Source organism: Rousettus aegyptiacus, unplaced genomic scaffold (genome assembly GCF_014176215.1).
Source record: "Rousettus aegyptiacus isolate mRouAeg1 unplaced genomic scaffold, mRouAeg1.p scaffold_m13_p_17, whole genome shotgun sequence".
In the NCBI taxonomy this organism is placed as follows: domain Eukaryota; kingdom Metazoa; phylum Chordata; class Mammalia; order Chiroptera; family Pteropodidae; genus Rousettus; species Rousettus aegyptiacus.
In genome coordinates this window covers 995,235-1,007,997 of record NW_023416292.1, presented here as the reverse complement: position 1 = coordinate 1,007,997, position 12,763 = coordinate 995,235, and the positions used below count along the sequence as shown (strand labels likewise).

Here is a 12,763-nt window from a genome sequence, read left to right as displayed (position 1 = left end):
CACATTCCACCAGGGATCCCAGAATCCAGCTGAGACCCCTGCTTACCTCTTCCATCACCACCATCTCTTATTGATATACTTACTATTAGAACTTGCTGACAAAACATTCTCAGAATAGATTTGAGTCTTACTAATACTCCTTTCAGTGTACTTTCTCAGGTGGTATATAGGTCAGAGGTTTAGTCCTTGGTCCCCACTCTTAATTAGCATACTTTCATGATATTTTAGACCCATCAACAAATTCTGAGAAATATTTTGCTCACTCTGTCCCTATCGAGTGCCATTGTGTCATTGTTTCTGCTAATATAATTTACTCTCTTTAAATGTGGTTATAGCCAGAAGAGAGAAAACCTATAGTCTCTGATATCTATAAATCAAAGTTTCCATTATAAATTAACTAGCTAAACCATTTCTGACTGAATTTTGTGATTTGGCTCCTCCCTACCCACAGACTTGCTTTTTTTCTTCCATGTGTTTACAGTGAATAGAGTTCAAAATATCTTAGTTTTGTCTTCTTTTATTTTTGCTTCTCCATCTTTTGAGAGAGATGATAATTAGTAAAGGAGTAAAGGTGCATTCCAAAGGTAGGCAGCAGAGAGGAAGAAGAACAAAGCCTGAGTAGCGAGGTTCATCGGCCCCTGGAAGATAGGAGTGTTGGTTGTCATAAGAATTTGTTTTGTAAATCACCTGTCATCCCCAGGTGCCAGAGAAGTACAAAGCAAGTCTGGCCAGCACATTCTGACCAGTTTTCTGCTGATGGTAATAGATAAAAGAATATTTTAGCATACCTTTTCTTGTATCCCCCTTGAAGTTTTCCAGAGTTGAGTGCCGACTCAGCATTCTCATCAGCTAGTGAAATGTTTGGGTACTGAGGAACATTTTTTAACTTTTGTCATGAGAATGACCAGCTGACATTTATAGAGCAACAGCTTGGTGCTAAATACTCCCTAGCATTGAGCTTGCCTGTCAAGATTTGTTGGGAGCTCTATCCCACCTTGTTCTATTTTGAGGTCTACATTTGCATATTAAAAGCAGCAAGCAGCTGCATCCTGAGCAGGGGGCTCAGTCTCTACTACAGCTTGTTGAGATAGGAGGTCCTATGACACTGACAGACTGTTTAAAATGTGCCACATATTGGCCAGCAAGGCCCTGCTCGTTAGTTTGATGGAGTGTGCTGTCTCCCAAGATGGGCAGTCCTTCTGCCAGTACATGGTATTGGCTGAAATGCAGCCACTTGGCCTAGAGAAGAGAGGCTTGGCAGGGGTGGAGGTTGGAGTTTGGAGCGAACTGGTGGGGAAAAGTCACTGACAATAGCCCCAGGTTATGGCTGAATTAGTTATGAAGCAGCTGAACTGGCAAAGCCAACATGGCAGCCAGCAAGACTGGTGGCTCCATGGCACCTGACTTTGTCACCTGCCAGTGGCTCACCACATGCTTCCGCCCTTCAATTTTGTTCTTCTAGCTCCTGAAGGGAAACGATCCTCGGGCCTGACAGCTGTTTGGGTTGCTCGAAACCGATTTGCTGTCCTAGATCGGATGCACTCAGTGAGTTAAGACTAAAAGGGGAAACTAATTTGGGGGGTATGATAGCAATGGCTGTGTATTGCAGAATAAAGAACATTTTTTTTTGCCTTTCTGTACTCTGGGCAGCTGTGTTCCTTATGTATCATCTCTACCTCTATCCTTAGTACTATCCCTATCCTCCCAGGAAAAAGACCTTAAAATTGATTTGATTGGGTCAATGGTCACTCTGGTTCTGGGCTTAAGAACCAAGCTAAAGTCACTTCAACAACCCAGGAGCCAAAAAAACCCCATCAAATTTTTAAAAGGTGGGCTGGATAAGAAGTTGATTCTTCTCTTTATCTTACTACTTTCATTGGTACTTAAAATGTAATAGGTCCTAAACAAAATAAACAAAGCTCTCTCAAGAAAATATTTAACAAATGCAAGCTAAGAAGCACTGTTCTCTCTGGTTGATTGAGGAATTAGGACTATTATTATTAGGAATTTGGTTGGACTACTCAGAATATTTCAATTGAAAGAAAAAAGAGCTATCAGGGCCCTTGGAGAGAATCTTGGTTGGAGGGTCTACCTAGACCGCTGATTTACCTGCACAGGAAAAAAAGAAAAAAAAAATGTTTATCGACGCTAAGGAATAATGGGTAAAAGACATTGTCGACTGTTGTCGTTTTATATACACGTACTTAAGCCTCTCTCTAATACTCATTTCAGCTTCTGATCAAGAATCTAAAGAATGAGATCACCAAAAAAGTACAGGTGCCCAACTGTGATGAGATCTTTTATGCTGGCACAGGCAACCTCCTGCTTCGAGACGCAGAATCCATCACACTCTTCGATGTGCAGCAGAAGCGGTAACATGTCAGCTGTTCTGGGTAGACAGGCATATGGTGGGGGAGAGTAGACATCTTTAGTGGGAACTTTTTACCCCCACATGAGTTTGCTTCTTGGCTTGACCACTTCTTGTGCTGTAATTCTAAGACTTTCTAGCCATGTTTTTCCCTCAGTGATCACTCTTTATCCTGTACATGAGCATTAGCATTACAATGAAGGGCTTGTATTTAGATCACTTACCTAACAAGAGTACTCTTCAGACTTAGAATGACAGGAACACAGGAATGAAAAATGCAGTTTCTGTACTTAAAGGAGCTTACAGTTTAGTGTTGAAAACAGCCATACAGAAATCCCTAATAATACTTGGGATAAGGTCAGAGAGATGAGGAAGAGAGAAGTATACAGTGGGAGCCAAAATGTTATAAGTCACTGCGCTACATTATAGAGAATTTTTATTTGATATTATTTTAAGAAACTGGAGTTTATATTAATTTGGTGGTGAGAAGGAGGTGTAGTTCACAACCTGGGACAAGGGGATCAGATCCACTCATGTTTGCCTTTCTCTCTGTGTCCCAGAACTCTGGCATCTGTGAAGATTTCCAAGGTGAAATATGTAATCTGGTCAGCAGACATGTCCCATGTAGCACTGCTGGCCAAACATGGTAAGTCTTCATATATCCACCCTGATTTGGAGACCAGTCCCTCCCTCCCCATCCCTGCCAGTCTACTTCATTCACTCTGTCCAGCAGAACACTCATGCCCTTTGCCTCTTACAGCCATTGTGATCTGTAACCGCAAACTGGAGGCTCTATGTAACATTCATGAGAACATTCGTGTCAAGAGTGGGGCCTGGGATGAGAGTGGGGTATTTATCTATACCACAAGCAACCACATCAAATATGCTGTCACCACTGGGTAAGTTAATTATCTGAGATACAGAGTGGGAGAAGGTGCTTCTTGAAATCATTGTCCCGTCTCAAGAGATATAACTGAAGTCCTCCCTGAACTTTCTTCGTGGAAAAGCTTTGTCTAGCATATATGTGCTAGGGGCATGAGAATATGCTTTATTCAGCTCTTTTAAAATTGTGAAATATGACACAAATATAAAAAAACAGATTTTATATATACAGAATAGCAAATAGTTATGTAGTGAACATCTGTACAACTGCTACCGGAGTCAAGAAATAGAACAGTTCTGACACCCCAGAAGCACCTTACCATGGGGTCATTATTGATCACAACCTCCTCCATCCCCCATCCAAAGATAACATTATTCTAACTTTCTAGTAGTTTCTTCCTTGCTTTTCTTTGCAATTTTAGCACCCAGTGTGTGTCTTAATATGATTTAATTTTGCATGGTTTTAAATGTCATGTAAATGAAATAATACTGAATACATTATTTTGTATTTTGCTTATTTTGTTCAATATTTTATGAGATTCATTCATCCATGTTATAGTTCTAACTTATTTACTTTTATTGTTGTATATATTATTTTATATGAACATACCACAGTTTATCAGTTCTACTCCAGAGGGATATTTGAATGATTTCTAGGTTTTGGCTATTAAGAAAATGTCCTTTTAAATATTCTTTCACATGTACTTTGGTACATATGAACATACATTCCTCCAGGGTTTCTACTTAGAGCAGAATTGCTGAGTCATGGAGTGTACATGTCTTTATATTTTCTAGGTAATGTGAAAACTGCTTTCCAAAGTGGTTGTACCAATTTGCATGCCACCAGCATTGTGTAAAAGTTTATTTGTCATCCTGGCCAACACTTGCCTTTGTCAGACTTATTTTTGTCTATCTGGTTGATGTGTGATTGTATCTCATTGTAAGTTTACTTTGGTATTCTGTGATTCCTAATGAGATTGGACAATTTTCATTTGGCTATCAATCAGGATTTCATATTCTGTGAATTCTGTTAAAATCTTTTATCCATTTTTTTAATGAGTTATCCTTGTTAATTTTTAGGATTTCTTTACTTACAGTTGACCTTTGAACAAGGCTGGGATTAGGCACACTGACATCTTCCCACCCTGCGCAGTTGAAATTCCTTACTTAACTTTGACTTTCTAAAAACTTTACTAATAGCCTGCTGTCGACTGGAATCCTTACAGATAACATCAGTAGTCGATGACAAATATTTTGTATGTTATATATATATTCTCATGAAAAAGTAAACTAGAGAAAAAATTGTTATTTATCATAAGGAGAAAATACACTTATATTATATACCCATGCAGTTCAAACCCTTGTTGTTCAAGGATCAAGTGGATGTGAATATCATTCCTTTGTCAGTGCTATGTGTTGCAGATATTAGTATCTCCTACTATTCTATAGCATGTCTTTTGACTCTATTAATGATATCTTTTAATGAACAGAAGTTCCTAATTTTAATGTAGTGAATCTATGAATCTTATCCATTATAGATATTGAATTTTGTGTTCTATTTAAGAAATCTTTATTAACTCCAAGATCATAAAGGCATTCTTTTTATATTCTCGTATAGAAACTTCATAGTTTTGCCTTTTATATTTAGGTCTATAATCTACCTGAAGTTTTGTGTATGGTGTGAGGTATATGGGACTCAGTTTCACATTTTTTCTGATAACTTTAATGCAATGTGTCTTGCTGAAGGCCTTTTTAGGTTGAGATAATTGGGTGTTCTGTTGACTTCTTGAATTCCAAGCTCCAGTTCATTTCTTAGATTTGGGAAATTCTCAGCAACTCTTTGTCTGAAAATGCTTTCTAGTCCCTGCGCCTTTCCCTTGCCTTTGATAATGCCCATTATTCTTACGTTTCTCCTCCTGATGGTATCAGCTAGTTCTTGTATTTCTTTTTCATTATTTTTCATTCTTGAGTTTCTCTCTTCTTCCTTCTGATTTATTTCTAGGTTTCTGTCTTTGATATCACTGATCCTTTCCTCCATTAGGTCAACTCTATTTCTCAAGCTTGCTATGTCATTTTTCAACTCTTGCAGTGTGCTTTTTATCTCCAGAAGATCTATTCTATCCTTTTTTAGGGTTTCGGTCTCCTTGCTAAAGAACTCATTCTGCTGATCTAGATGTTTTTTCAGTTCCTGAAATTGTTGATATGACTCGTTTCGGAACTCACTGAGTTTTTTCAGAAGTAACATCCTGAATTCTCTGTCATTTAAGTTGCATATTTCTATGTCTGTAAGCTTATTTTCTGGAGATTTTTCTCTTTCTTTCTGAGATGCTGTCTCATCTTGGTTGTTCATGGTGTTTAATGGACTATTTTTCAGTCTGGGCATTAATGGAAATGTATTCTGCTTCCTCTCCGAAAAAACATTTACTATATAAAGGTCTCTCTTTAGCCTGCTGCAAAGAAGGTGCCTTTCTTTTGGTTTCCAGTAGGTGGCATCTAAACCTCTTGCATTCTACTTTCTATAAAGTTTTAATAATGCCTTTTATTTTCTTGTAGATATTTAATCACGCTCACTACCCTCAGTCTCAGTCCCTGTCAGTGTTAGTGACAATGTCGGTAGTGTTTGCTTAGATTCCCCTGGGGCTCCATGCCATTTGGTCTCAGAGGATTTGGGGAAGGGGCCCTCTGGGTTGCAAGTTAGGGGTTGCAGCTTAGTCTCAGCTTTCCAACCATGGCTAGTAAAAATCAACTGTTGTTTCTCTGCCGTCCCGCTTCTCTGCTTTCTGCCCTGATGACTGGGTACTGCCGCCAGCTGCATGAAGCTCATGACTCTCCCAGGCAGGGCAGTCTCCCAGGCTGGGTTGTTCAGGGAAGTGGCTGCACCTTCGCCCCTCCCCCTCCTCCTACAGGGAGCTCCAGTGTCTGCAAGAGGCAGCTTCTTTATTTCTCCCAGTCCACCCGGGGTTCTGACTTGTGGTAGCTCGTAGGCGCAGATCCCATGTTCAGATGTGCTGGTGGGCAGTTTGGGTGAATTTTAGATGTTTAGCTTATTGTTGTTTCAAGGGGAGAGATCTGGGGATATCTCTCACTCTGCCATGTTTCTCCAAATTCCCACATTTTTAAAAATTAAGACACTCAGCTGTCTGGTTTATTGTCATATATTGAAAAGACCAGCCTTTCTTTATAGTTCTACAGTTCCATCTTTGTTGTATATAAATTATGTTTGCACAAATGCAAAGATCTGTTTTCTATGGACCGTCTATCTCTGATCTAATTCTATACTTTAAGTATTATAGCTTTATTAGCCTTCACATCTGATAAAGCAGGTCCTCAAATCTTTCCCACTTTTATTTTTTTTAGTTATTAGACTATTTTCAAAATAATTTTGTCTTGAAAAGGAAAATTTCAAGTAATTTTTTGCCTTGAAAAAGTAAAAGTTTTAGAATCATGTTATGAAATTCCACACAAAATGAAACAAAAAAAAAAACTTTGTGATTTCAATTTGGATTACATTTATCTCTATGTCATTTTGGGCATAATTGTCATCTTTACAATATTAAAATTTTCTAATCTGCAAACATCGTATAGTAGTTCTTCATTTACTTAAGTCTTATGAAACATCTTTCAGTAAAGTTTTATGATTATCTCTATAGAGAATGTGCATTTCTTTTTTAGATTTATTCTTTGGCACTTGATACTTTTTATTATCCATTTAAAATTTTAATTTTCTAATTTTTGCTGATATTTAGAAATAGAATTAAACTTTAAATTGATTTTATTTCAGAGACCCTGCTAGACTTGTATTAATTCATTTGTATTTTCTTTACAAACCATAGCAATTGTGAGTAATGTCAATGACAGTTTCATTTATTCTCCAATACATATACTCTCATATGTATATATATATATTTTGTCTCCAGTGTTGAATAAACATTGTGGTAGTGAACTTTTTTGTTTTCTTTGAATTTAAAGGGTGAGCTTTCATTGTATTGGCATTATGTGTACTTGTAGATTTTTATAGATGTCTTTTATTAAGGAATTTCCTTGCTGTATCATGAATAAATACTGAATTTTATTATATACCTTTTCTGCATATACTGAGGTGGTCATACAGTTTTTCTCTCCTTTCATTGATTAATTAGTAAATTAAATTGATTTTTTAAAAATGTTCGACCAACATTGTATTCCTGATACAAATCTAATTTGGTCACAATGTTTTACCTTTTTCAAATATTGCTAGTTTTAGTTTGCTAATATTTATTTAGGACTTTTGCATCTGTAGGTATGTGATTGGCTTCTGATTCCCTCCCCTCCCCCTTTTTTTCTGTTCATGTCAGATTTTGGTATTGAGGTTGTGCTTTATTTCATAAAATAAGCAAAATAATATGCTACCTTTTTCTCTTATCTTAATGAGTTTGTATAAGATTAGAACTAATTCCTTGAATGTAGGGTAGAATTTGCCAGTGAAGTCATCCAGGACTGGGACTTTATGTATAGAAGGATTTTTTTAAAATCTGATTCAGTGTTTTTATGTTGTAAGTATACAACCGTATGAGTTTTCTATTCCTTTTTAGTAAGTTTGGTAAATTTTATTTTTCTCAGAATTAGATCATTTTTATAAAGTTTACACTTAGCCTCCTCATTCTGCAGGATCTATAGGGATATCCCCTTTTCCATTCCTATTATTGTCATTTTCTCTTTTTTTAATAAGCCTCACAAGAGATTTATCCATTTTATCAAGCTTTTACTTTTATTGAACTTCTCTATTGTATTTTTGTTTTTTTATTTCTTAATTTCTACTACTGGCTTTATTATTTCCTTCTAAGTATACTTCTTTAGTTTAACTTCAAAAAAGAGCAAAAGTTTCGAGATAGGTGGTTAGTAATCTTTAGTTTTTCTCCTAAAATATGCATTAGAGCTCATTAGTTTTCAGTATTCTAATATAGTATATGCATTTTGTGCTATAAATTATCCATCGAACATTGTGTTGGCTATACCCATAAGTTTTAATGTGTAAACTTTTTATTTTCATTCAATTTAAAATATTTTGTGCTTTTTATCATTTCTTTGTGTGTCAGAACTCTTCACCTCTCTCTTCTACTTTCTCCTGTAGCTTAAATAGTGGCCTAGTGATTATTTAACTTTTAGGTCAGATTCCTATAGCCATATCTGTTAGCTCCTAGAGTAATAGTTTATGAAGAAAGAATACTATCTGCCCCATATTTTCCCACTTCATACAAAAGAATAAAATAAATAAATATGGCATTATAGTTTTCCTTGTTTTGAATCACTTTCCATCTGTGTACCATTGTTCAAATGGCACTTGACAAAGGTGATGAGAAGATAAAAAGCTGTGTCCTAGGCTTGTTCCATTTTTTTACAGGCTGGATTTTCCCCCTTTATTCACTGAAAGTTGTGCTCACTAACTCCCTTTCTTAGGGACTATGGGATCATCCGAACTCTGGATTTACCCATCTATGTCACGAGGGTGAAGGGCAACAATGTATACTGCCTAGACAGGGAATGTCGTCCTCGGGTGCTCACCATAGATCCCACTGAGTTCAAGTTCAAGCTGGCCCTGATCAACAGAAAATATGATGAGGTATGAAAGGAGAGAGCATACTGGGAGTATAGAGAGGGGCAGCGCTTTCTTTTTTCCCTATAAGTAATTTCTATTTGTTACACCCCAAATGTCTAGGTACTGCACATGGTAAGGAATGCCAAACTAGTAGGCCAGTCTATCATTGCTTATCTCCAGAAGAAGGGCTATCCTGAAGTGGCATTGCATTTTGTCAAGGATGAGAAAACTCGCTTTAGTCTGGCACTGGAGTGTGGAAACATTGAGGTGAGAGAAATGTGGTATTAAGCCCCATATCATTGTAGAGATGGTAAGAGGGTTAGGGTGGCACTGAGAAGGCATTGCTCTGGGCTTGTTTTTTTAGCCAGTATAATATAATTTGGGATTTTTTAAGTTGTTAGGTATAGCCATATTTCTGTTGCTGTTCACCCATCTCTACTTTTCCAATCTGTTTCCGCCATAGCATTTCTACTGTTGTCATGCTCAGTTATTATGAAGCCAGTAATTTCTAGAATGGGAGTGAGATAGCAATGGGATTTGAAAAATCTTATTACTTAATTAACATTTGACTTTACTGTTTGGTTGCTTAAATGATGGAGTACTTATTAAATATTGAGCATAGCGTCTATAGGCATTATTTTAAGTGGTAGAGGGCTTAGGAACTTTGACTTTCCAGTTCCAAACTTTATTATTTTATTTCTTCTGCCTTTCCTAAAGCCCCTGTGGATCTTCATACTTGACAAGTAGGAAATAGGTGGCTAAGAAAGAATTGGCCCTATGGAAAAACAACTACTATGAGATAATTTTGTTGTAAAAATAAATTTCTGAGGAAAGTAATGTGATGCGATTCATCTATCCATGGATCCTATTTGTTAATAGGATTTTCAATACAATTCGACTGAAAGCTAGATGTGATTGAAAGTATAAAGTGTTGCTTGGGAGAATTATTTAGAGATAGACACTTTGTACTCCCTGGTTTGGAGCCACACTATCCTCCAATTTTTAACCCTGACCCTGGGGATTCTTTAGATTGCTTTGGAGGCAGCTAAAGCACTGGATGACAAGAACTGCTGGGAAAAGCTGGGAGAAGTGGCCTTGCTACAGGGTAACCACCAGATTGTGGAAATGTGTTACCAGCGGACCAAAAACTTTGACAAACTTTCCTTCCTGTACCTTATCACTGGCAACTTAGAAAAACTCCGCAAGATGATGAAGATTGGTGAGGCCCCAGAAACTAAGAGTTGGAATAGGGATTCGTGGGGGAAGGAGGAAGGCAAATAGAGGAGAGAACCTAACTTGGTTCTGTTATTGGCTTGGTGCAGCTGAGATCCGAAAGGACATGAGTGGCCATTATCAGAATGCCCTATACCTGGGTGATGTGTCAGAACGGGTGCGAATCCTGAAGAACTGTGGGCAGAGTAAGTATTCACTCATAGGCTCCTTTGGGGAGTTATTTTCTCTTCATGGTGAGTTATTCATGTATAACAGTGAGGGATTTGCCTTCAGTGTATTTTTTTTCAGAAGAGACAATATTCTCCTTCCATGCTCAGAAGATTTTCTTGAAAGCCAAATAGAGGTACAACCAGAAGATTCAGTCTGGCCAAGCACTCTTAGGAAGATAGTTAATAGTCATGGAGGAGATAGTAGGTTTTAAAAGGTTTTGGAGCAGATGCCCTAGTAAATACAGTTGGTTGGATGCCATTAGAATTTTATTCTTTCACTTCAAGTCTGAAGGTTTTACTCATATATTTCTTTATATATTCAAGGGAAATTTTTCGAGAAGCCACTCTATACCAAACATTATACTAGCATTTGAGATATATTAGGACAGGAGTCTCCAACCTCTGGGCCACAGACCAGTACTGGTCCGTGACCTGTTAGGAACCCGGCCGCACAGCAGGAGGTGAGTGGCAAGTGAACAAGTGAGTGAGCCAGCGAAGCTTCATCTATCTGTATTTGTAGCTGCTCCCTAGCACTAGCATCACTGCCTCAGCCTCACCTCAGATCATCAGGCATTAGATTGTCGTAGGAGCACTGGCCCGTGGTACCAAAAAGGTTGGGGACCGCTGCATTAGGGAACAAGAAAACTAAAAGATGTGGTTTTGACCAAGGTGCTAGCAGGGAGGAGATGAGCAATGGTCAGATTCAGCATATAAAGGTAGATTCAACACGATTTATTGAAGGGCTAGACATAGGATGTGAAAAAGAGGAGTCAGAGGATCCCAAGATGATCATCAACACTGATCTCAAAAATAAGCAACTCTATTAGTTATCTATTGCTGTGTAACAAATTACCACAAAACTTAGTAATTTAAAACAACAAACATTGATTATCTCAGTTTGCAGCATAATTTTCTGGATGCCTCTGGCTCAGTGTCTCATGAAGCTGCAATCGAAGAGTTGGCCAAGGCTGCAGACATCTCAAGGCCAAGTGGGGAAGGTCCACTCCTCCACTCACTACATGTCTACAGGCAGTCTTAGGTCCTCGCTGCTGTTGACTGGGAGATGACAAATTTCTGCCATGTAGGCTTTTCCATAATGCAGATCACAACATGACAGCTAGTTTCCCTTAGAGCAAGTGAGCGAGAGAGGGTATCCAAAATGGAAGCTATAGTCTTTATATACTAATCTTGGAATTGACATCTCATTACTTCTGTGTTCTATTCATTAGAAGTGAGTCAGCAAGTTCAGCCCACACATAAGGAGAGGGGATTATGCAAAGACTTGGATACCAGTAGGCAGGGATTACTATGGGGACGTCCTGGAGTCTGCGTACCATAGCAATATTCACTTGGAAATGTACTTATACCATAAAGTCTGTTTTCTCGGCACAGAATCACTGGCCTATCTCACAGCTGCTACCCATGGCTTAGATGAAGAAGCTGAGAGCCTGAAAGAGACGTTTGACCCAGAGAAGGAGATAGTGAGTCTTTATTTACATGAATGTCTCTGATTACAGCATTAACTCTGAGATCTTGGGGCAGTTTAAACCAAATGTCACTCTCCTACATGATCTTCTATAACCTTCCCTACATGATTTCTGAAAGCTATTTATTTTTAACCTTCCACCTTTCAGATCCCAGACATTGACCCTAATGCCAAGTTGCTCCAGCCACCTGCACCTATCATGCCATTAGATACCAATTGGCCTCTACTGACTGTGTCCAAAGGATTCTTTGAAGGCTCCATTGCCAGCAAGGGTAAGTGCCCACTTCTCCCATAGCATTTTGATTGGTTGTTCATTTTTTGAAGAACTGTCCCAGAGAATACCATTGGTCTTTCTGACTTTCTGTCCTTTTTTTTGTATGAAGCCTCATGGAGCACTGAGATGCCAGAGTTATGGTACAGTCTTTTTAAAATCTAAATAAAAGCATTATGAGATCCTTGACTCTTAGGCATTTTGTGCCTAGATCTGCATTTTCCTCCATCTCCTCTTACCTACTCAATGTCTCATGCCCTGTACACACCGCAGTGGTGATAACTTAGCAAAGATCCCAGCAAGAAATTCTAAGAGTTGGTAGCCAAAGGTTGGTAGGTAAGTAAAAACTGATTTAAGAGGCAGTTTTGGGTAGCAGGAAGGCCAATTTTTCCATCTCTTTTCTATTTCCTTTCTCTGTGAAACCTACTGAAAGTTAGCATAACATATATATTGCAAAAATAAATAATAAACAAAAACAATAAATGGACAGGACCTTGACACCTGTGTTTTTAAGGATGCAACTTACCTGAAGAGGAAGCCATATCAGATTTGCCAGACAACAACCAGCTCCTTTTTGTCCCTTTCCTCTGTAGGGAAGGGAGGAGCACTGGCTGCTGACATTGACCTTGACACTGTTGGTACAGAGGGCTGGGGAGAGGATGCAGAACTGCAGCTGGATGAAGGTAAGAATGCTGTGCTAAGATTGGTCTAGGCAGATGGACCCCTTGGGTTGGGACTG

General features: G+C 38.3%; 1 protein-coding gene across 5 annotated transcripts in view; it reads left to right on the top strand.

Annotated features, from left to right (window-relative positions):
* COPA (COPI coat complex subunit alpha) overlaps window positions 1-12,763 on the top strand; it is a 40,963-nt gene that overhangs the window by 20,409 nt on the left and 7,791 nt on the right. For 2 of the 5 annotated variants that reach the window (XM_016139505.2, XM_036235303.1), the window contains exons 14-24: window positions 1,463-1,545; window positions 2,233-2,372; window positions 2,929-3,014; window positions 3,102-3,267; window positions 8,687-8,849; window positions 8,946-9,092; window positions 9,855-10,044; window positions 10,148-10,243; window positions 11,642-11,748; window positions 11,902-12,025; window positions 12,618-12,707. In XM_016139505.2, the coding sequence (XP_015994991.1) occupies window positions 1,463-1,545; window positions 2,233-2,372; window positions 2,929-3,014; window positions 3,102-3,267; window positions 8,687-8,849; window positions 8,946-9,092; window positions 9,855-10,044; window positions 10,148-10,243; window positions 11,642-11,748; window positions 11,902-12,025; window positions 12,618-12,707 (1,392 nt within the window). The remainder of the gene's footprint in view (window positions 1-1,462; window positions 1,546-2,232; window positions 2,373-2,928; window positions 3,015-3,101; window positions 3,268-8,686; window positions 8,850-8,945; window positions 9,093-9,854; window positions 10,045-10,147; window positions 10,244-11,641; window positions 11,749-11,901; window positions 12,026-12,617; window positions 12,708-12,763) is intronic. The other 3 variants (XM_016139533.2, XM_016139524.2, XM_016139514.2) reach the window with 3 other exon arrangements.